The sequence below is a fragment of the Scylla paramamosain genome, chromosome 28, assembly GCF_035594125.1.
Source record: "Scylla paramamosain isolate STU-SP2022 chromosome 28, ASM3559412v1, whole genome shotgun sequence".
Taxonomy (NCBI): Eukaryota; Metazoa; Arthropoda; class Malacostraca; order Decapoda; family Portunidae; genus Scylla; species Scylla paramamosain.
In genome coordinates this window covers 46955-69338 of record NC_087178.1, presented here as the reverse complement: position 1 = coordinate 69338, position 22384 = coordinate 46955, and the positions used below count along the sequence as shown (strand labels likewise).

The 22384-nt window shown below is 42.0% G+C and overlaps 2 protein-coding genes across 7 annotated transcripts; both read left to right on the top strand.

Annotated features, from left to right (window-relative positions):
* The first annotated feature begins 5699 nt into the window (after window positions 1-5699).
* LOC135114634 (glutamate receptor 4-like) lies at window positions 5700-6892 on the top strand. The gene is made up of 2 exons (XM_064030428.1): window positions 5700-5886; window positions 6483-6892. The coding sequence occupies exons 1-2, from the start codon at window positions 5700-5702 to the stop codon at window positions 6728-6730; spliced, it is 435 nt and encodes a 144-aa protein (XP_063886498.1). The 3' UTR covers window positions 6731-6892.
* A 4040-nt stretch (window positions 6893-10932) lies between these two features.
* On the top strand, window positions 10933-22131 carry LOC135114629 (cilia- and flagella-associated protein 251-like). Of its 6 annotated transcripts, none has more exons than XR_010275586.1 (7): window positions 10934-11678; window positions 11880-12049; window positions 12206-12469; window positions 13567-13825; window positions 17404-17573; window positions 18226-18318; window positions 19647-22131. XR_010275586.1 is itself a non-coding variant. In XM_064030413.1 (6 exons), exons 2-5 carry the CDS (start codon window positions 12402-12404, stop codon window positions 18272-18274), a joined length of 546 nt encoding a protein of 181 aa, XP_063886483.1. In that variant the 5' UTR covers window positions 10935-12049; window positions 12206-12401; the 3' UTR covers window positions 18275-18318; window positions 19219-22131. The 6 variants fall into 6 exon arrangements, 3 of the variants coding, with proteins under 3 accessions (XP_063886481.1, XP_063886483.1, XP_063886482.1); XR_010275587.1 differs by having other exon boundaries at window positions 19219-22131; XR_010275588.1 differs by lacking the exon at window positions 18226-18318.
* The last annotated feature ends 253 nt before the right edge of the window (window positions 22132-22384 follow it).

The following is a 22384-nucleotide window of genomic DNA, read 5'->3' as shown; positions in this document are numbered from 1 at the left end:
ATATAAAGAAATACGAAGTTAAAAAAAAAAAATCATGAATATCAAATAAATAACTCACATATAATCAATAAACACGTAAGGAACAGTAAATAAACAATTAAGCCGTTCATTGCAAGGGCCACAGTCAGAAAGTGAAAAAAAAAAAAAAATGCTTAGTTAAATACCGAGGCTAAATAAAACAAGGAATTAGACAAATGACAAATAATTAATAAATACATAAGGAATAATGAATAAACAAAAATTAAGCCAGGAAGACTATTATAATTATTGCAAGGAGACGATATGTATGTATGTATTGTATGTAATTCGAGGTTAAAATGGCTCAAATCTGACCCAACAGCAGGCCATAAGTGAAGGTGTTCCTCAAGGCAGGGAGGGGGGGGGGAGCAATGAATAGGGGAGGGGCTATAAACTATTGGGGGGATATTAATTAATGACGCATCCAGTTTAGCGTGTGTGTATATTTCGCGTTGTGATAATTTAAAGGTTTTCTCGCGTTTTTATCTTTATTTATTGATTGATTTTATTTATTTATTTTATTTTTTTGGCAGGTGTTATATTTGTTGAGTGTTTTAAGTAACTGTGGCTCATTGCATCAAAACTCCATTCATTACCTTCGTGGGAAGGTTCAATTTGGCAAGGTTTTATTTCGCATTTTGGGTTTTGTAGTAAATTATGCATTTTCTCATATTTTTCTTTGCTGGTATTGTCCCTTCCACGCCATATATGACTGGAAAGTTGGGGGCGCCTTCCCCCCCCCCCCCCTCCACTGCTACGTTTTTTTTTCTTAATCAGTCAGTCAACCAATCAATCAATCCCTTCATGAATCATACCCATTTCCAGGTGTCACCCCCACCCATAGATCTCTCATTCTGTCATGTATGAACAAGTGCTAAGGGCAAGCTGAACAAGTACAAAGGGCAAGCCAGCTGTCTCTTTTAATATTCTTGCCTGAAATAACATTACAAATGAGGGTCTATTAATCATCCATTAAATAATCCATTTTTATTGCTTTCTCATTCTTCTTGCTCTGTGTATTGTTAAATTGGATGGTTATATCATTGTCCCTTCCTGTGTTTTAGTGTGCCATTACCTGTCCTCTCTTCCAGCTGATATTTAGTTTGTACTAAAATAGACTGGCATAACTTTACAATTTATACACAAATAACAACATAAACCAATAATGCATTGATATTATGCATGATAGGAGTGGACATTTCCACTCTACATCATTAATGAATGCATGATGAGACGCACACTATTACAAAGCTAATGAGTTCAATACAAACACTCAATAACAATTTCAATAACTTTATTAAAAATAGCAATCTTTATAAATCATGAAACCAACATCAAATGCACAATAATGCAAACACTTTTTACACACACACTCTTTAATGATATTTCCTAATATACAGTATAATTCCAAACAGAGAGAGAGAGAGAGAGAGAGAGAGAGAGAGAGAGAGAGAGAGAGAGAGAGAGAGAGAGAGAGAGAGAGAGAGAGAGAGAGAGAGAGAGAGAGAGAGAGAGAATGATGTGACATGACATCTTTAAGTACAAATGAGTATATAGTAACCATACACTGATACTTGTCCCCTTATACAGTGATAAGTTTACCCAAACACAATGGACATGGATGGAACTTTTGGAGGCTAAAGTGCTCCAGGTGACTGGTGGACTCCATTTCATTGCGGAGGTCCAGGATTCTCTGCACAGTTGGGCTTTTGGTGTCAGTGGAAGTGGTGGCAGTGTGGCAGCAGTAACAGTTTTGGTCTTTCTATGGGCAAGTTCAGTAGGATTCATATTCTGCCTCCTCATGAGGGACATCAGTGTGAAGGGTCAACAGAGCATCAATTCCCTCCTCAGGCAAAGAATGATGGATGCAATTTTCTGTTTCTTGTTGTTGCTCCACCTTTTCAGAGTGCTTGAGGCGCTCGTCAGCCACCTTTCCACTGCTGGTGGGTGTCTTAGACTCACTGGTTCCTGTTCCACATCAAGAGTGTTAGCAGATGCCACTTGTATTTCATCTACTTAGTACATTACATCATTACATAAATAACTGGTGTTATCTGATATTAAAGTGCTAATGAGCAACATGCCACAGAAATCTGTTTATTTCAAGAAAATTATGAAGATAATAATAATGTTTCGTTGCACTTCATAAGATGGCTCAGTTTTTACTACTCACCAACACTGCTAAAGATAGCAACTGGACTCTTAAGGACGCTGCTTATCTTCTCGAGCTGCTGAAGGTCATGATCTGCTTCCTTTTCCTGCACCAGCTTTGATATCAAATCCTGCAGGAAACAACTGTGTTAATTCACATTTTGAATAAATCTAATAGATGAAATTTCACTTACAACACCTTATGTGTCTCTGGTGACTCATGGAGGACAGATACATCACCTGAGAGTAAATGGTCAGTGAAGAAGTTGACCCTTGATCCTGGCTAATCACATTAAGTACATTAAACACTCCTGTTAACTAATAAATGAGGGATAGATTTCTCTGGAAGGTTACATTACACTACTTCCCTGGCATTTGAAAACATTTTGCTCTACATGAACTCATATGGAAGCTTTACTGCAACATTAAATCTCAGCTAGATGCCAGATGGTGTAGCCTCCATCACAGAGCAAGGTAATGATATGAAGGCTTAGTACTTTGGTCAACACCTGAATAAGAACCGTTTGAGATGCAGCAGAGATCACTAACCTGCCAGCAATTGAATAAGAAGTGTGTGAGATGCAGCAGAGATCACTAACCTGCCAGCAATTGAATAAGAAGTGTGTGAGATGCAGCAGAAATCACTAATCTGCCATGACATGAATAAGAAGTGTGTGAGATGCAAAAGAGAGCACTAACCTGCAGAGTGGTTTTGCTTCATTTCCTCTCATTCATGATGGAGGCTGGCAAGGTCTAACTCGCGTTCTCGAGCTTGTTGCTTCATCACTCCTCGCTGCAACTGGTAGATGGTGATGTAGTCACCTGAAGAAGGATAAAATTCTTCATTAAAAGACCAAGGAAATGGCATACAGTAAACAGTAAACACTTCCTCCACTTCACTTTTACAGATGATTCAAATGAGCAAAAAACATGCATACACCGATGGACTCTGTCTCCTCATGCACTACAGCATGCTTAAGCTGCTACTTCCTGTCACTTAGCTCAGCCACCTCCTTCATGCTGCAAGTTAACCTGCTCTCCAGGACCCTGTGAGCCTCCTGCAGTTGTTGCAGCTTCTGTTAAAGCTCAGTTCCTCCCAATCCTGTTGTTTCTCCTGATAAAACAATAAGTTTGTTTCTCTCAACTTTTCTTAATACAGCCTCAATAAACAAATCCAATAACAATGCTTTTATTTTGTTATTAATTCAAAAAATTGAGCAACAGTGAGGAAAAATTATTTGCTTTATTATTAGAGAATATAAACTTTCTTACCTTTTGGTTCAGTTATGACATCTTCAGACAACTTTTCATGAGCAAGAGATTCTCCCAGCAGTTTGTTATACTTATCCCTCTCACAGTCTAGCTGAACCTGAAGACTGCTGCACTCACTCTCCAACCTGCTAACCTCAGATGTCAGTGTAGCCACTTGACCCAGCAATTTCCCCTTGGTATCTGTACCTGGAGGTGAAAAATCGATGCAACAGAGGGCCAGCCAAGAATGACCAATGGAAGTAATTAGACGTAATGTAAGAAGTGGGTATAAGACTAAGGGAAATAGAAGGGCAATGGAGAGAGGGTTAGATGCACCAGAAATGTCTGTGGAGCCAGGAAAAATTTAAACTTGTAACAGAGATAACTAAGAGCAACTGTGAATGAATAAATGTGATGTGGCCTCCACCCATGACTGGGAAAATGCAAAAGCAGCACCTCAGACACCAGGACCATGATGACTGGCAGCTCCCAAAATTAGCTGCTGGCTTTTGTACTCCTAGTCACCACAGGAGGCTCATCCACAGCTAATCCTATCAGCTGATCATCTTGGGTGAAGTAATTGTTTATCAGTCTGGCTGTTGAGTCCTGATGCAGAGATGTGTGTGTGTGTGTGTGTGTGTGTGTGTGTGTGTGTGTGTGTGTGTGTGTGTGTGTGTGTGTGTGTGTGTGTGTGTGTGTGTGCACTTTGGAAAGCCTCCCTCCAAGGAGAATGTCAGTTTGATATACAAATATATATTCATGTGGATGGTAGCTCACATTTAGCTTCTGAGTTCTCACATGAAGACATGCCATCCTTGTCTTTTTCCTCTGAGGGAGTGACTTTATACTCTGTGATAAGTGCATGCAGCTCACTATTCTGTCTTGTGACGTTTTTGATTTCTATCTGTGAAAGACACAAGAAGGCAGTAAGTTAACTTGTTTAACATGCCACATCATTTTATATATATTATGCCAAGTTTAAACAGGAAAGCCTCACCAGAAGCATCAACTAAAGACCAAAGTGATTAACAAATCTTTCACTTTACCACCCTTAATGACAAAAGCTGATGATGTCCATATCCTGCATTTTTACACCTTCATGATTCCATTAGATTACATTAGATTACATTAGAACAGTATGTGACCAATGACGTCTCCATTCTACATTGCCATGACAAGAATACAGGGCTTTACTGAACATAAACCAAGGACGCCTCCATTCTACATTGCCATGACAAGAATACGGGGCTTTACTGAACATAAACCAAGGACGCCTCCATTCTACATTGCCTTCCTTCTTATCTTTCTCCTTTCCTTCTCCATCTTCCTCCTCCTCCTCCTCCTCCTCTCCTTCCTCTTTCTTTCCACCTTCCTCCTCCTCTTGTGACTCTTCACTCTCTTCCTCCTCGTCCTCCTCCTCCCCTGTGCTTCCCTCCTCTGAAAGAAAAGACTTGTTTAAAAAGCAAGCAAATATAGTAGTAATAGTAAAAAAAAAGTCAAGTAAATGAAAGTTTATACACATATGAAATTAGTGAAAATTTGACACCAAACATTCTCTATCTGTAACATTACATCAGAATGACGAGAACACAAGATATGAAAAGTGAAAGGGAATGATGTATATAACAAAGAAAAACACTGTATAATGACATATGACAGGAAAATAATCTTGTATACTTGAGTCCCTTAAATACTTGCTTCCTTGTATATTAACTCCCAAAATGCTCATTCCTTGTACTCTCATTTTCAAAACACCTCTTCCTTATATATTGTCACTCAAACACTCCTTTCTTGTACACTTATTCCCAAATCATTCCTGTCTTCCTGTATTCTCATTCTCCAAACACTCCTGCCTCTGCACACCCAGTTCCTCAAAACATTTCTTCATTGTTTACTCATTCCCCAAACACACCAACTTTCTTGTATACTTAGCTCTCAAAAGATGCATTTTTAAACATCCATAACTCCTTTTATTTTCATTCCCCAAACACTCCTGGCTGTGCACACTCCAGCACGTTAACACCACACACACATTCACACTCTTAATATCATCTGTCAGCCCCTAGTGGAAAGGGACAATCTTGTGGCCCACCATACTACACCTCAGGAGGTCAGACACAGCATTCAGTTAACAAAAAATCACATTAACACCCACTCCCCACAGAACATAGTAACACAAAATCAGATTAACACTCACCCCAACGTCACATTCACAAGACAAGTTCTCATCCCACAGCCGTAAACTGTTTGCGGCCACCTACGAGGACCTTGCCGAGAAGATGCTTGCCTACACAACCCCAACGGACACAGCTCTGTACCGGCGCATCCCGGCTAACACGACAGGCCTCGCCAGCATCCTCTTCTTCATCGAGCGACTCCAGAGGTGCTACATACCCACGGGGGAGAAGCCTGTTAGCATGGGAGTTGCTGCTGGCTGGTACATGTTGTCAGCTCTCCTACAACAAGGTGAGGACCTGTTGAGGTGTAAGACTGGTCAGTTCAAGTGTTGGAGCATTTAGTGTTTGGTAAGATGGCTGGTACATGTTGCCAGCCCTCCTACAGCAGGGTGAGGACCTGTTGGGGTATGAGACTAAGTTGAATGCAAGGGTAGTGGTGTTTAATGTTTGATAAGATGGGAATACAGAAAGACAGTTATTAAAGGATAGATTTAAAACTGGGAAACTTTACATGATACCTGGTGTATTTTCATAATTGAGCTGATATTAACTTGAATTAGTTCTGGCATGAGCAATATAAGCAAATGGTGTTAATATGACTGATATGGATATCAAGTAATGTATTTAATTTTATCAGTAGTTCTCTTCATATGATGATATCAACAGTTTTCTTAGTAAGATATGAGATATAAATCTTTTAGAAATGATGAGAAAAACTCTTAAATTGCATTTTCATCTCTGAAACATTTTAAAATGGTCTTTTCTACATTTTTAAATTTAAAAAGATGTGTTACTTTCAAAGATTTTAAATTGCCTTTGCATCATCCTCCATGTCTTAAAATTGCCTTTTCATGGCATCTTTCCCTCCTCCTCTTCCTCCTGCAGGCTCCAACACCTACCCAATCAGCACTGCAGCACGGGTAATCTACTGGGTTGGCTACAGTGTGTCCCTCATTGTGTACACATCATACTCTGCCACACTGGTCTCACATCTTGCTGTGGAGCAGCCTGCACCTCTGCCATTCAGCAACCTGCGGGACCTGTCTAGGCAGTCAGGCTGGGATGCTGGATGCAACAACAATGACCTCTTCCAAGTGACAGCCTCGGTGGGTCCTTGGCTTCTTGCTGTGTGAACTGATATACCATCCAGTGGTTGAGAGTTGAGGAGAGAGAGAGAGAGAGAGAGAGAGAGAGAGAGAGAGAGAGAGAGAGAGAGAGAGAGAGAGAGAGAGAGAGAGAGAGAGAGAGAGAGAGAGAGAGAGAGAGAGAGAGAGAGAGAGAGAGAGAGAGAGAGAGAGAGAGAGAGAGAGAGAGAGAGAGAGAGAGAGAGAGAGAGAGAGAGAGAGAGAGAGAGAGAGAGAGAGAGAGAGAGAGAGAGAGAGAGAGAGAGAATTTTGTTCAGTGCCAGATTTAGGAGTCCACAAAAAGACCAGCTGCCCAGGAGCCTCCACAATCTGGGGTCTCCACAATCTGAGGAGTCTCCCACATAAATATTCTGTAAGTGAAAGAAACTTAAATTAATCAAACACTAGTTTTCTATGAACTAAATATTTTTTTTATTACTATCAAAATAACCACTTGTTTCATTTACACTAAATAAATATGTTCCTTTCACTATAATATATTATATGTATTAAAAACTGCATGGAATACAGATACAAAAATATTAATATAAATATTTCAGGTAGATGGCCTCCACACTCAGGCTGCTCACAGGCCTCCACAGACACAAATCCAGCCCTTGATTTGTAAATTAATTATTTTATTTAATTATTTATTTTTTCTTTGTAAGAGGAGCACTGCCTTAGGGAGGGAGAGAGAGAAAGAGAATAATAAAAAAAAAAAAAAAAAAAAAAAAACCGATGCCATTTCTTTAAGAAATGGCATCTGTAATAATAATCTGTTATATGCCATAATAAATTATGGCATATAACATAAAATGTTATATGCCATTTGATAACAGTTTTCTATAGATCTAAGTGTAACTCAGTAAGTTTGTAACACAATCTCCCTTTCCTAAATCCAAATTGCTTTATTATCACTGGGAGAGGCTGGGATGGACTGGGAGAGGCTGGAATGCACTGAGAGAGGCTGGGATGGACTGGGAGAAGCTAGGATGCACTGGGAGAGGCTGGGATGGACTGGGAGAGGCTGGAATGCACTGAGAGAGGCTGGGATGGACTGGGAGAGGCTGAAATGCACTGGGAGAGGCTGGGATGGACTGGGAGAGGCTGGGATGGACTGGGAGAGTCTAGGATGCACTGGGAGAGGCTGGGATGGACTGGGAGAGGCTGGGATGGACTGGGAGAGGCTGGAATGCACTGAGAGAGGCTGGGATGGACTGGGAGAGGCTGGGATGGACTGGGAGAGGCTGGAATGCACTGAGAGAGGCTGGGATGGACTGGGAGAGGCTAGGATACACTGGGAGAGGCTGGGATGAAAAGGCTGGGGCTGGGGCTGAGGCTGGGGGAAAAGGTCAAGAATGTTGGGTGTATCTCCAAGACAGTCAGGAATACGAGTAGGGTGTTGCACCAATTGCTCTAGGTCATGGAGGATAGCAAAGTTGTAGGCTAGTTCACCAGGATGGTCAGTGAAGGGAGAGGAAAGCCAAAGCTGGTGGTGAACATTGAAGTCTCCAAGAATGGAGATCTCTGCAAAAGGGAAGAGGGTCAGAATGTGCTCCACTTTGGAAGTTAAGTAGTTAAAGAATTTCTTATAATCAGAGGAGTTAGGTGAGAGGTATACAGCACAGATAAATTTAGTATGAGAGTGACTCTGTAGTCGTAGCCAGATGGTGGAAAACTCAGAAGATTCAAGAGCGTGGGCACGAGAGCAGGTTAAATCATTGTGCACATAAATGCAGCATCCAGCTTTGGACTGAAAATGAGGATAGAGAAAGTAAGAGGGAACAGAAAAGGAGCTACTGTCAGTTGCCTCAGACACCTGAGTTTCAGTGAGGAAAAGAAGATGAGGTTTAGAAGAGGAGAGGTGGTGTTCTACAGATTGAAAATTAGATCTTTGACTGCGAATGTTGCAGAAGTTAATGAAGAAAAAGTTGAGGGGGGTGTCAAAGACACTTAGGGTCTTTGACAGAAAGGCAGTCTGACCTGGGGACATTTATGGTCCCCTCCCCAGATGGGGACTACGAGGCTGGTGTAGGAGTCGCCACGATGATTTTAAAATTTTTGAGTGAAGGGTGTGTGTGTTATTAGGTGCTTGTAGTTTTGTGTGGAGGAAGAGAGTTGTCTTTAGCGGGCAGGCTATGACTGCCCCCTTGTGTTGTGAGACACAAAGGGAAACGTTCAGCGAGGTCACAGCTGGGTTTAATGATAAGTTCACAGCACCCCCTGAACAGTGCTTTAGACCTCACTGGTAGTAATTATCATTTAGGCAGATGTCTACTGCCTCCTCATATATATATATATATATATATATATATATATATATATATATATATATATATATATATATATATATACCCAGCCAACATTGGATAATGGGAGGCATGTGGGTGTTTTGTGGGCTACTTTATGGGTCCCATGTGGGCTACCCACATTACTGTAAAACACAGGTTGTTCTTGGAGATTTAAACTTTTTGTATTTATAAATATTGATTCACATGACAGTAAAGATTCATTTTACTAACATGCCAGTTCTCTTAAACCAAGCAATTTACGTGTAATCTTATCTTACAAATGGCTTGAGGCATTCTCTAACCCTCTTGGAAAGTCGACAGATATAAGTAATACTGCTAATTTTCATTGAAATATTAAAAGAAAATTAAATAAATAAATAAATAAATAAAATAAATAAATAAATAAATAAATAAAAATCTTTTGGTTCAGTGATGTTCCTCATTTTTTGTCCAAGGTTCTAACCATACCTAAACTAACTTAACCACACCAAAACTAACCTAACCATACCTGCTGTAACCTAACCATACCTAAACTAACTTGACCACACCAAAACTAACCTAACCATACCTGCTGTAATCTAACCATACCTAAACTAACTTAACCACATCCAAACCTAACCACACCCAAACTAACCTAACTGTACTTGGTGTAATCTAACCATACCCAAAACTAACCTAACTACACCCAACCATATCAAACCTAACCTAACCATACCTAAACTCAAGGCAAGGTATGGCGTGTCTAGCCAGTGGTAGCCATAATTATTTCCTATTTTCATCAATAAGAAAAGGCATTGAATTCAATTTAAAAAAAAACGTTTCAATTATTGTTAAAGGTTTGTAGAAAAGAATATGGTAATTGTCTAGAGTCCTTACCGGGCCTTATTACTGGTTTATTCACTTCAATTCTTTTACACATACCTTCACATGCACCTAAAACATCATTTTAAAGTGGGGGACAAATGCCCCCTTCCCTCTAGTCGGTTAGGTTAGGTTAGGTTAGGTTAGGTTAGGTTAGGGTAATTGTCTAGAGTCCTTACCGGGCCTTATTACTGGTCTATTCACTTCAATTCTTTTACACATACCTTCACATGCACCTAAAACCTAACCTAACCTAACCTAACCTAACCTAACTTAACCTAACCTAACCTAACCGACTAGAGGGAAGGGGGCATTTGTCCCCCACTTTAAAATGATGTTTTAGGTGCATGTGAAGGTATGTGTAAAAGAATTGAAGTGAATAGACCAGTAATAAGGCCCGGTAAGGACTCTAGACAATTACCAAGAATATATCAAGAGCTAGTGTTATTTCATAAGATAGGTAATGAAATACTGGCACATTAATAAAAGTGATATCAAGCCTCAATATACTGACATACGGTAATAACAGTGTAGTACCATCACAATCACCAGCACCACCACCTTACCATTTATATCACTAGACAACCACCTCTACACCGTACGTAATGTACTTTCCACATATAATGCATACCTTTGGGCAAATTGGTGTCAGCGGAGCATTGAATGAATGCCTCTTGGCACTTGCTGGGAGACTGGATGCCTTGGTAATCTGCAGGGATCACCACTTTTTAACACAGGCTAACTTCTTACTTTACACGTTATGGAAGGCATCAAGTATGGCTTCAAGCATTTTAAAGTATTCACAACATTGTCGAGTGCAATTTAAGATACCTTACTTCTGAACTGGTGTGAACCGCCAACGTACTGTTTACAGCACCCGCTGGGTTAAAACGTATGTTCACTTTTTAAATCTCTGGATTAAAGTATATTGCATTTTCAAGTTCAAAAATTAAAAATATTATTGCATAAAAATAATGCACTTTTTTTCTCTTTCCACAAGTTACCTCCAACAGATTATTAAAGGTAGGTGGAAAATTTATTTAGAGCATGATGAACCCAGCCGTTAGCAGGAAGGCGGCACAACAACGTCAGCGGCGCACCTACAGAGTGAGAAGAGATATTTTCGCTGAGTACGACGATGCTGAGTTACTGAAAAGATTCAGATTGGACCGTGCTGGTATTGTTGCAGTGACTGATATAGTGAGAGACAAGCTGCAAAGTAAAACTGAAAGAAATAGAGCCTTGACCCCTGAGATGGTGGCCATCACATTACGATATTTAGCCCACAGGAAAAATGCAACAGTGCAGTTGTGATGATTTTGGAACAACGCAGCCCACTATCAGCCGTGCAATATCACAGACAATTGATGCACTGGCTGACCCAGAAGTAATCTGCCAGTTCGTGGCTTTCCCTCACACCCAGCGTGAAGTGCAGCAAAAACAGGCAGAGTTCATGCAAGTAACTCAGTTTCCCGGTGTTGTGGGAGTGATTGATGGCACTCATATAAGAATTGTGTCTCCTCATGTCGATGAACATGTATATGTGAACAGGAAACGCTATCACAGCATAAATGTGCAAGTAGTATTTGATGCTCACTATAAGATTCTTGACATTGTGGCAAGGTGGCCTGGCTCAGTCAACGATGCAAGAATACTAGATAAGTCAGCACTCAAACTGATGTTTGAGGAACAACATGTACCTGCAGGATGCTATACCTTCCCGGGGACAGTGGCTATCCCTGTAAGCAGTGGCTCCTCACTCCTTACCTTCGCCCTCAAACTGTTGCACAAGCTAATTATAACAGGTGGGTTTATTTGTAAATAGTGTTCTGTTAGGTTTAGATATGCTTTGAACGAATCTAGTAGCTTTCTCCCCAGGGCCGCCCTCCCGCGTGTGCCCGCAGCCCCTACAAGAACCGGTCCCTGCCCCCCTTTGGGCACGCTCTCCTCCCAAGGCTAAGTCCCCGGGGCGTGGCCGCCCAAACTAACCCCCCTCCTCCCAACAGTTCCAGTACCTTACGATGCAGCCGAGGGGACTGACGCCACCACCACCACTGCCACCACCGCCACAACAAGGGTTATTCGAGTGGGGAACATGCTTCAGGTGTTGCCCCAAGATGCCTCAGCCCCGCAGCCCCACTTCCCCATGATAGTGCAGGCAGGGAATGTCATACAGGTGAGAGAGAGAGAGAGAGAGAGAGAGAGAGAGAGAGAGAGAGAGAGAGAGAGAGAGAGAGAGAAAGTTTTTTACATACAGAAAGGAGAGACAGAGATAGAAAATCAATCTTACTACTACTACTACTACTACTTCTGAGCACCTCCTTCCTCTCAGGTTGTTCCAGCTGACAACACGCAGGTATTAGGGGCAGAAGTTGTTGGAGTTGGTCGGGTCATGCAAGTGGTCGGAGTCCCAGGCTTTCCCCCGACCCCAGCCCCAGACCCCTGCCCCAGCCACCCCTCTCCCTGTGACCCCTGCCCAGTCATCCCTCACCCCCTCCTGCCCCCCTGCGGTGCTGCCAGCGGGGGTGATGGGAGGTGGAGGTGGGCCACACACACCTGGGTTAGCTGTGGCTTGGCTTATCTCCCTCCTCAGCAGGTGAGAGAGAGAGAGAGTGTATATACATCTGTTGTTATTGTATTTATTTGTCTATATTTTCCTTACAGAGTGATTGATTGATTAAATTATATATATTGGTGTTAATATATACAGACAGACTGGTATATAGACATTCTGATATGTGATGGCCAGTCCATGGAGCACAAGGTCTTTGTGGACTAATGAATATTTTACACTAAGGTTTAAGACCAGTGTTTTATTCAGCTATCATGAAAAAAAAAAGAAAAAGACAGTACATAATTATTTAGTAAGTAATTCATAACTTTAACCCAATCAAATTATAGATACATGCAAAAAAGAATTATATCAATAACAAAAGTAAATAATAATAATAATAATAATAATAACTATTACAAATTACAAACAATTACATATGTTTATAATAGTAGAGCTGATTACAATTTGAAAACTAATAAATACAATGAATAATTACTTGTTAAGTGTTGTTTTATCAGTAATTTAAAGGAATGTAATGGTTTGTTTTTAACTGTGTCCGAGAGCCGGGTCCAGTGCTTGGTTCCTCGTGAGACGACACTCTGTTGGGCACGGGAGGTTCAGCAGAAGGGTGTCCTCAAGTTACCTGTCTGTCTTAACTGAATATCATGAGCCCGTGTCTCTTGTGTTTGTATTAAGAGCTTTGTATACAAACGCCAAGGTCTGGAATACAGTAATGTCTCCAGTTTCTAGGAGTTTAAGATCCACTGCTATGTTCGGACTTGTTACTGTTTGTCTTATTCCACATTAGCTTTTTTGGGGCAAGAAATAATTTATGAGTGTAGGTTGCACTAGGAGAAAGAGAGAGAGAGAGAGAGAGAATGTTTTAGATATTATTATTATTATTATTATTATTATTATTATTATTATTATTATTATTATTATTATTATTATTATTATTATTATTACTGCTACATATTTCTCTCTCTCTCTCTCTCTCTCTCTCTCTCTCTCTCTCTCTCTCTCTCTCTCTCTCTCTCTCTCTCTCTCTCTCTCTCTCTCTCTCTTACAATAATAGTTTTACCCTTCTCTCTCATCCTCTCTCCCACTTCCACTCACTCACTCTCTCCCTCCTTTTGCAGCAAATCCCGAGGATCAACGAGGACATGGTGGACCCAGAGATTGCAGAAGCAGCGAGAGAGAGAGAGAGAAGCAAGAGAGGAGGGAGAGGAAGGAGAGGAGGAGGAGAGAGAGGGAGGCCAGGAGGGAGGCACGTCAGAGAGAGAGAGGGAGAGGAAGAGGTTGATTCTGTTACAACAACAACTGCAACAACAACAACAGTTAGTCAGTGAGGAGGGGGAGGGGCCGTCCTCTGATGCTGAGGATGAGGTATTGTTCAGGGTAAGTAGTAGTAGTAGTAGTAGTAATGCATCATTTTTAAACTTTCCGAGATAATCTTATTTCAACAGGTAGAGATGAAAAAGTCCTCTAACTGACAAAAAAAAAACATTATCTATTTATTTTGTTATGTAGGCCAGCCAGCCGTGGGGGGGGACAAAACTTCAATAAAAGAGACTCTCTGAGGTGTGGCTCCCCAAAATAGAATTGCAAATGGTAGCCAGAATTTACATGAATACTGGAGGGTGCTGTCAGGCAAAACCAGCTCCCCATCTGTGCCTATGCAGTGTCTGGCCAGCCACTAGTGTGTTTTGGGGGCTCAGACCAGCAGATTCCCACTGTTTTATTCACTGTTTGTGTTGATGCAGTGTCTGGGCAGCCACTTGTGTGTTTTGGGGGCTCAGACCAGCAGATTCCCACTGTTTATTCACTGTTTGTGTTGATCTAGTGTTTGGCCAGCCACTTGTGTGTATATAGGGGACTCAGACCAGCAGATTCCCCACTGTTTATTCCACTGTTTATGTTGATGCAGTGTTTGGCCAGCCACTTGTGTGTTTTGGGGGCTCAGACCAGCAGATTCCTACTATTTATCCACTGTTTGTGTTGATCTAGTGTTTGGCCAGCCACTTGTGTTTATGTAGGGGACTCAGACCAGCAGATTCCCACTGTTTATCCACTGTTTGTGTTGATGCAGTGTTTGGCCAGCCACTTGTGTGTTTTGGGGGCTCAGACCAGCAGATTCCCACTGTTTATTCACTGTTTGTGTTGATCTAGTGTTTGGCCACCCACTTGTGTTTGTTTTGGGGGCTCAGACCAGCAGATTCCCACTGTTTATTCACTGTTTGTGTTGATCTAGTGTTTGGCCAGCCACTTGTGTGTATGTAGGGGACTCAGACCAGCAGATTCCCACTGTTTATTCACTGTTTGTGTTGATTTAGTGTTTGGCCAGCCACTTGTGTGTTTTGGGGGCTCAGACCAGCAGATTCCCACTGTTTATTCACTGTTTGTGTTGATCTAGTGTTTGGCCAGCCACTTGTGTGTATGTAGGGGACTCAGACCAGCAGATTCCCACTGTTTATCCACTGTTTGTGTTGATGCAGTGTTTGGCCAGCCACTTGTGTGTTTTGGGGGCTCAGACCAGCAGATTCCTACTATTTATCCACTGTTTGTGTTGATTTAGTGTTTGGCCAGCCACTTGTGTTTATGTAGGGGATTCAGACCAGCAGATTCCCACTGTTTATCCACTGTTTGTGTTGATCTAGTGTTTGGCCAGCCAGTTGTGTGTTTTGGGGGCTCAGACCAGCAGATTCCCACTGTTTATTCACTGTTTGTGTTGATCTAGTGTTTGGCCAGCCACTTGTGTGTATGTAGGGGACTCAGACCAGCAGATTCCCACTGTTTATCCATTGTTTGTGTTGATGCAGTGTTTAGCCAGCCACTTGTGTGTATGTAGGGGACTCAGACCAGCAGATTCCCACTGTTTATCCACTGTTTGTGTTGATGCAGTGTTTGGCCAGCCACTTGTGTGTATGTAGGGGACTCAGACCAGCAGATTCCCACTGTTTATTCACTGTTTGTGTTGATGCAGTATTTGGCCAGCCACTTGTGTGTATGTAGCGGACTCAGACCAGCAGATTCCCACTGTTTATCCACTGTTTGTGTTGATGCAGTGTTTGGCCAGCCACTTGTGTGTTTTGGGGGCTCAGACCAGCAGATTCCTACTATTTATCCACTGTTTGTGTTGATCTAGTGTTTGGCCAGCCACTTGTGTTTATGTAGGGGACTCAGACCAGCAGATTCCCACTGTTTATCCACTGTTTGTGTTGATCTAGTGTTTGGCCAGCCATTTGTGTGTTTTGGGGGCTCAGACCAGCAGATTCCCACTGTTTATTCACTGTTTGTGTTGATCTAGTGTTTGGCCAGCCACTAGTGTGTTTTGGGGGCTCAGACCAGCAGATTCTCACTGTTTATTCACTGTTTGTGTTGATCTAGTGTTTGGCCAGCCACTTGTGTGTATGTAGGGGACTCAGACCAGCAGATTCCCACTGTTTATTCACTGTTTGTGTTGATGCAGTATTTGGCCAGCCACTTGTGTGTATGTAGTGGACTCAGACCAGCAGATTCCCACTGTTTATCCACTGTTTGTGTTGATGCAGTGTTTGGCCAGCCACTTGTGTGTTTTGGGGGCTCAGACCAGCAGATTCCTACTATTTATCCACTGTTTGTGTTGATCTAGTGTTTGGCCAGCCACTTGTGTTTATGTAGGGGACTCAGACCAGCAGATTCCCACTGTTTATCCACTGTTTGTGTTGATCTAGTGTTTGGCCAGCCACTTGTGTGTTTTGGGGGCTCAGACCAGCAGATTCCCACTGTTTATTCACTGTTTGTGTTGATCTAGTGTTTGGCCAGCCACTAGTGTGTTTTGGGGGCTCAGACCAGCAGATTCTCACTGTTTATTCACTGTTTGTGTTGATCTAGTGTTTGGCCAGCCACTTGTGTGTATGTAGGGGACTCAGACCAGCAGATTCCCACTGTTTATTCACTGTTTGTGTTGATCTAGTGTTTGGCCAGCCACTTGTGTGTATGTAGGGGACTCAGACCAGCAGATTCCCACTGTTTATCCATTGTTTGTGTTGATGCAGTGTTTGGCCAGCCACTTGTGTGTATGTAGGGGACTCAGACCAGCAGATTCCCACTGTTTATCCACTGTTTGTGTTGATGCAGTGTTTGGCCAGCCACTTGTGTGTATGTAGGGGACTCAGACCAGCAGATTCCCACTGTTTATTCACTGTTTGTGTTGATGCAGTGTTTGGCCAGCCACTTGTGTGTATGTAGGGGACTCAGACCAGCAGATTCCCACTGTTTATCCACTGTTTGTGTTGATGCAGTGTTTGGCCAACCACTTGTGTGTTTTGGGGGCTCAGACCAGCAGATTCCTACTATTTATCCACTGTTTGAGTTGATCTAGTGTTTGGCCAGCCACTTGTGTTTATGTAGGGGACTCAGACCAGCAGATTCCCACTGTTTATCCACTGTTTGTGTTGATCTAGTGTTTGGCCAGCCACTTGTGTGTTTTGGGGGCTCAGACCAGCAGATTCCCACTGTTTATTCACTGTTTGTGTTGATCTAGTGTTTGGCCAGCCACTAGTGTGTTTTGGGGGCTCAGACCAGCAGATTCTCACTGTTTATTCACTGTTTGTGTTGATGCAGTGTTTGGCCAGCCACTTGTGTGTATGTAGGGGACTCAGACCAGCAGATTCCCACTGTTTATCCATTGTTTGTGTTGATGCAGTGTTTGGCCAGCCACTTGTGTGTATGTAGGGGACTGAGACAAGTTTATTTAATGTTCAGTGACCCATTTGCAGGCACAGGGGTGTTGAGGAGCTGGGTGTGCAGGAGACAGACAATTACAAAGGTTTACAGTTCAAATGCTACATGTATCTTCAAAATACAGATAATAAGTAGATAAATATTGAAATTAATATAAAATACCATTCTTTATTTAACACTTAACCAAACTTAACCAACATACACACACACGCTAACTCAGACAGTTCCCTAACTACCTTACCATCCCGCAGGAGGCCATGTCGGAGGTGCCGGTGGTGGGGTCGCCAGTTCCGGAGTACGAGGTGGAGGAGGAAAAGGAAGAGGAGGACGAGGAGGAGGCACGGATAAGGAAGAAGAAAAGATTATTACCTGTAGCCCTCCCTCCAGCTGATAAGGGGATATTAAGGAGCCCTTCCTACAGGTGTGTCTGTCTACCTGTGTGTCTCTTTCTATCTCTCCTTTTCATTTTTCCAGTTTCCCATTATTTTCTCCACCCTCTCACTGTCTTTTCTCAGCCTCTCACAACCTGTCACACCCTCTCCCAGCTATTCACAGCCACTCACAGCCTCTCTCTCTCACTCTATCTCATTCCCAGTGTATCCAGACCATTCCAGACTTACCCCAAACTGTCCCCAAGACTTCCAGTCCATCCCAACTTCTCACAGCCTCTTCCAGCCTTTCACAGTCTCTCTCTCTCTCTCTCTCTCTCTCTCTCTCTCTCTCTCTCTCTCTCTCTCTCTCTCTCTCTCTCTCTCTCTCTCTCTCTCTCTCTCTCTCTCTCTCTCTCTCTCTCTCTCTCTCTCTCTCTCTCTCTCTCTCTCTCTCTCTCTCTCTCTCTCTCTCTCTCATTCCCAATGTATCCAGACCATCCCAGACTCACCCCAAACCATCTCCAAGACTCCCCTTCTCTCTTCCTCTCCTCTCCCTCTCTCTCCCTCCCCTCTCTCACTCTCCTAACTCTCCCCAGGAGAGGCCCCAGTGGTGAGCAGATGGTGATGCTGGAGATGATACTGGCATATTGAGTATTATAATTAGCCATAAACACTTGCTTGCTTACTTTCATGTCTACACAGGTTCGTTCGATGCAAGGAGTTGGCACAGGAGGCGTCCGAGGCTGTGTAGAGCGGCCGTCTGAACCTGGTGCCACAGCTTACTATGTTCAACAGGTGCGTGTGTGTGTGTGTGTGTGTGTGTGTGTGTGTGTGTGTGTGTGTGTGTGTGTGTGTGTGTGTGTGTGTGTGTGTGTGTGTGTGTGTGTGTGTGTGTGTGTTTTGTGTGGTCATTTCACTATCTATCTATCTGTTTAGTTTGTCTCCATCTGTCTGTCTTTCTGTCATTGGTCTGTCTGTCTGTCTGTGTATTGCAATGATTTTTCAGTTATGTATTTTATTTTTTATTCTTGTGTACTTGTGTCTGTCTGTATGTATGTATGTATCAGTCAGTGAGTCAGTCAGTCAGTCACTCAGTTAGTCAGTTAGTCAGTCATTCAGTCAGTCAGTTAGTCAGTCATTCAGTTAGTTAGTGAGTTAGTCAGTCATTCAGTCTGTCAGTCACTCACACAGTGTTAATCCTCCTCTTCCTCCTCCTCCTCCTCCTCCTCCTCCTCCTCCTCCTCCTCCTCCTCGTCCACCTCCTCCTCCTCCTCCTCCTCCTCCTCCTCCTCCTCCTCCTCCTCCTCCTCCTCCTCCTCCTCCTCCTCCTCCTCCTCCTCCTCCTCCTCCTCCTCCTGTTCCCCACCACCCCTGCCGAGAGGTGAGTGTATGTACGTGTGTGTGTGTGTGTGTGTGTGTGTGTGTGTAGTAATAATAGTAATGCTATGTACATATATAAATACTGTTAATATTATTGATAAAAAATATTGATGATGATGATGATGATGATTCAGTGGTGATTATGAAAATGTGCATTACAATATAGGGTAGATATTATTGTTATTACCTGTGTGTGTGTGTGTGTGTGTGTGTGTGTGTGTGTGTGTGTGTGTGTGTATGTGTGTGTGTGAGGAATAATTGAATAATTGAATAATTGATGCTCTCTCCTTTGCTATTCATTATATACATGGACAGATGCCTGAAGGAAGTGTGTGTAAGGGAGGATAAAGAGATCATGCTGGCCTATGCAGACGATGTCGCTGTCGTGACAGGAAGCCAACAAGATCTTCAAGAGGCCATGACAAGATGGAATGATGTTTTAAATAGGGAAGGAATGAGAATGAACAAACAAAAAACAGAAATAATGAAAGTTGGCAGAATAAAGGAGGAATGTAATATTTACATAGAAAACGTTAAACTGAAGCAGACCAACAAATTTTGTTATCTGGGAGTACTTTTCGATGAGGAAAACAGACAGAATATAGAAATTTTAAATAGAATACAGAAGTACAATGCAAATGTCAGTGCATTGTATCCCATACTTAAAGATAAGAATATTCCAACAAAAGTTAAAACCATAATATTTACAACAATACTAAGACCAGTACTTCTATATGTTTCAGAAACTTGGACAGTGACAACAAGAACATCTTCACAAATACAAGCAGCAGAAATGAGAGTTCTGAGAATGATCCGAGGTGTGACCAGACTTGATAGAATTAGAAATGAAGAAACCAGAGAGAGATTAGGGATAACATCTGTACTGAAGATAATTGAAAAGAACAAATTGAGATGGTATGGACATGTCCGAAGAATGGAAGATACAAGATACGCAAGGAAGTTTCTGGAATGGGTTCCTCTAGGCAGGAGGCCGGTGGGACGACCTAGGAAGCGATGGATGCAGGGAGTTGAAGAAGCTACTGAACGAAGAGGAAGAAATCTACAAGAAATAACCAGAGATGAGGATTTCATGGATAGAGACCTTTGGAGAAGATTTGTAGAGGCCGGACACTGACAGGCATTGCCTACCTTGCGTCTGCTGAGAAAGTAACTGTAGGAAGAATGCAGGAAATGGAGGAGGAGGAGGAGGAGGAGGAGAAAATGAGTAGAAAACAAGAAAATTAGAATAAGCAGATGGAATAAAGAGGAAGAAGAAGAAGAAAAGGAGGAAGAAGAAGAGAAGGAGGAAGAGGAGGAAGAAAAGGAGGAGGAGGAGGAAGAAGAAGAAAAATAATCACATTAAGCTGGAGAGGAAAGCAAGAATAAGCAGGAAGGAGGAGGAGGAGGAGGAGGAGGAGGAGGAGGAGGAGGAAGAGGAGGAGGAGGAGGAAGGCTAAGCAGGAGATACCCTCCCTTGCTCTAGTTCAGCAGGAGGCATGGCCGGAGGAGGAGGAGGAGGAGGAGGAACAGCTTTTTTGGGAGTTCTTAAAGATCGCGTACCTTGAGGCTGCTCCTCCTCCTCCTCCTCCTCCTCCTCCTCCTCCTCCTCCTCCTCCTCCTCCTCCTCCTCCTCCTCCTCCTCCTCCTCCTCCTCCTCCTCTCTCTCTCTCTCTCTCTCTCTCTCTCTCTCTCTCTCTCTCTCTCTCTCTCTCTCTCTCTCTCTCTCTCTCTCTCTCTCTCTCTCTCTCTCTCTCTCTCTCTCTCTCTCTCTCTCTCTCTCTCTCTCTCTCTCTCTACAGCCTACAGACTCACTATTTGCTTAACCACACCTCTTGCCTGAAACAAATGAAAAACTTTTATCCTTCTCCAATCACATTTCAATTTTGTACTTAGTCACAATCACACAGTATATGTTGTTAATTTCAACTTTACAACAAGGTGACAACATTTCATCTATTTATACATACTTTTTATTATTAAAGCTTATCTTATAATTATTTTTGAAGAGATTGACTAATTTTTGTAGTATTTATGACTTAGAACTATGATAAAGCTATGAATTGATATAATTCCTGATTTGTTTTATCTTTTCATTATACTTCCTTTGTTAATTGAGCATTTTATATTACTTAGCTTAAAAATGCAAGAACGGTTCAGAAGTATCCAACCTTGGGCTAAGGGCCAAAATTATGGTATCATTCAAAATGTCCTTCAAAGAAAGCCCTCTGTAATCCAACACACTTAGCCCATTAATCCTTCCATTTCTCATCAATTTGTTCAACATACATATTTTTCCCTTATAGGGTTGAACAATTTTCATGGGTTCAGAGCAAAAGGCTTCCTCATTCCTCCCCAAGGTACTCTCGGATGGTAAGCAGGTTTGACTCTGGACCAAACCTGACCAAGGGCTACTGCCCAAGGCTACAGAGGTTCCTCTCCCTGAGGCTGAATGCACCATGTGAGATGGTTCTGTTATGTGGATGAATGTCATGGTGGATAGCAGTGCCACCACATTCCTACAATCATCCATCACTCCACTGCTCAAACACTTCTGCAACCAATGATAGGTATGCTGCCACATTCTGCATGGTCTCCTTGGCTCTCAGATAAGGATACTGTCAACAGGTTTGGGATTGCCAAAAAATCATAAGGAGCTATGTCTGAAAAGTTCAGAGAGAGAGAGAGAGAGAGAGAGAGAGAGAAAGAATGAGCAAGAGAAAGAGTAGGATGAAGCAAAGGAAGAGTCAAGAGGGAGGAAGAGAGAGTAGGACAAGAAAAAACAGAACAAATAAATCCCCTACACGTCTTGTCTCCATTCACACAAGCCATGAAAAGCTTGCCCATCCCTGAGTGCTCAGAAGCAGTGTTCCACTGATGATGTGGAAACTTGAGACACCCAATCATTTAATGGGCTTTAGTAGGTTTTGTCACCAGTCTTCTGTGTGTCACTGACTACATTTTGAAATTTTTATCTGTTCTATTTAATTTTGTGTGTATGTACACAATGTTTATGGTCAATAAACTATTTATAAAACTATTTATCTGTGTGAGTAAGATAAAAGCAGTTATTATTATTATTATTATTATTATTATTATTATTATTATTATTATTATTATTATTATTATTACACATTTTCCTCCTTGTATTTAAATATTATTATTATTATTATTATTATTATTATTATTATCATGAATTGTTCTTGTTTATAAATAAAATACTGTAACTGATTATTATTTTTTTTATCATTCATTTAGACTCTCTCTCTCTCTCTCTCTCTCTCTCTCTCTCTCTCTCTCTCTCTCTCTCTCTCTCTCTCTCTCTCTCTCTCTCTCTCGAATAAAATGACTGGTGAGGAACTCTAATAATTAAAGTGCTAAAAAATCCATTAAACTACGAGAAATAAGACAAATAATTAATGACACACCTAATAACACAAACAAGGAGTAATAAACAAAACTTAAGCCAGAAAACACGAAAAGA

Excerpts from the sequence above, each read along its gene's own strand:
- LOC135114634 (XM_064030428.1), top strand. The coding sequence starts at position 5,700 with ATGCTTGCCTACACAACCCCAACGGACACAGCTCTGTACCGGCGCATC. Across the intron at positions 5,887-6,482 it reads GTCAGCTCTCCTACAACAAG|GCTCCAACACCTACCCAATC; the intron begins GTGAGGACCTGT and ends TTCCTCCTGCAG.
- LOC135114629 (XM_064030411.1), top strand. The coding sequence starts at position 12,402 with ATGGGAGGTGGAGGTGGGCCACACACACCTGGGTTAGCTGTGGCTTGG. Across the intron at positions 13,826-17,403 it reads AGGATGAGGTATTGTTCAGG|GAGGCCATGTCGGAGGTGCC; the intron begins GTAAGTAGTAGT and ends ACCATCCCGCAG. Across the intron at positions 17,574-19,646 it reads TTAAGGAGCCCTTCCTACAG|AAACTTGGACAGTGACAACA; the intron begins GTGTGTCTGTCT and ends TATATGTTTCAG.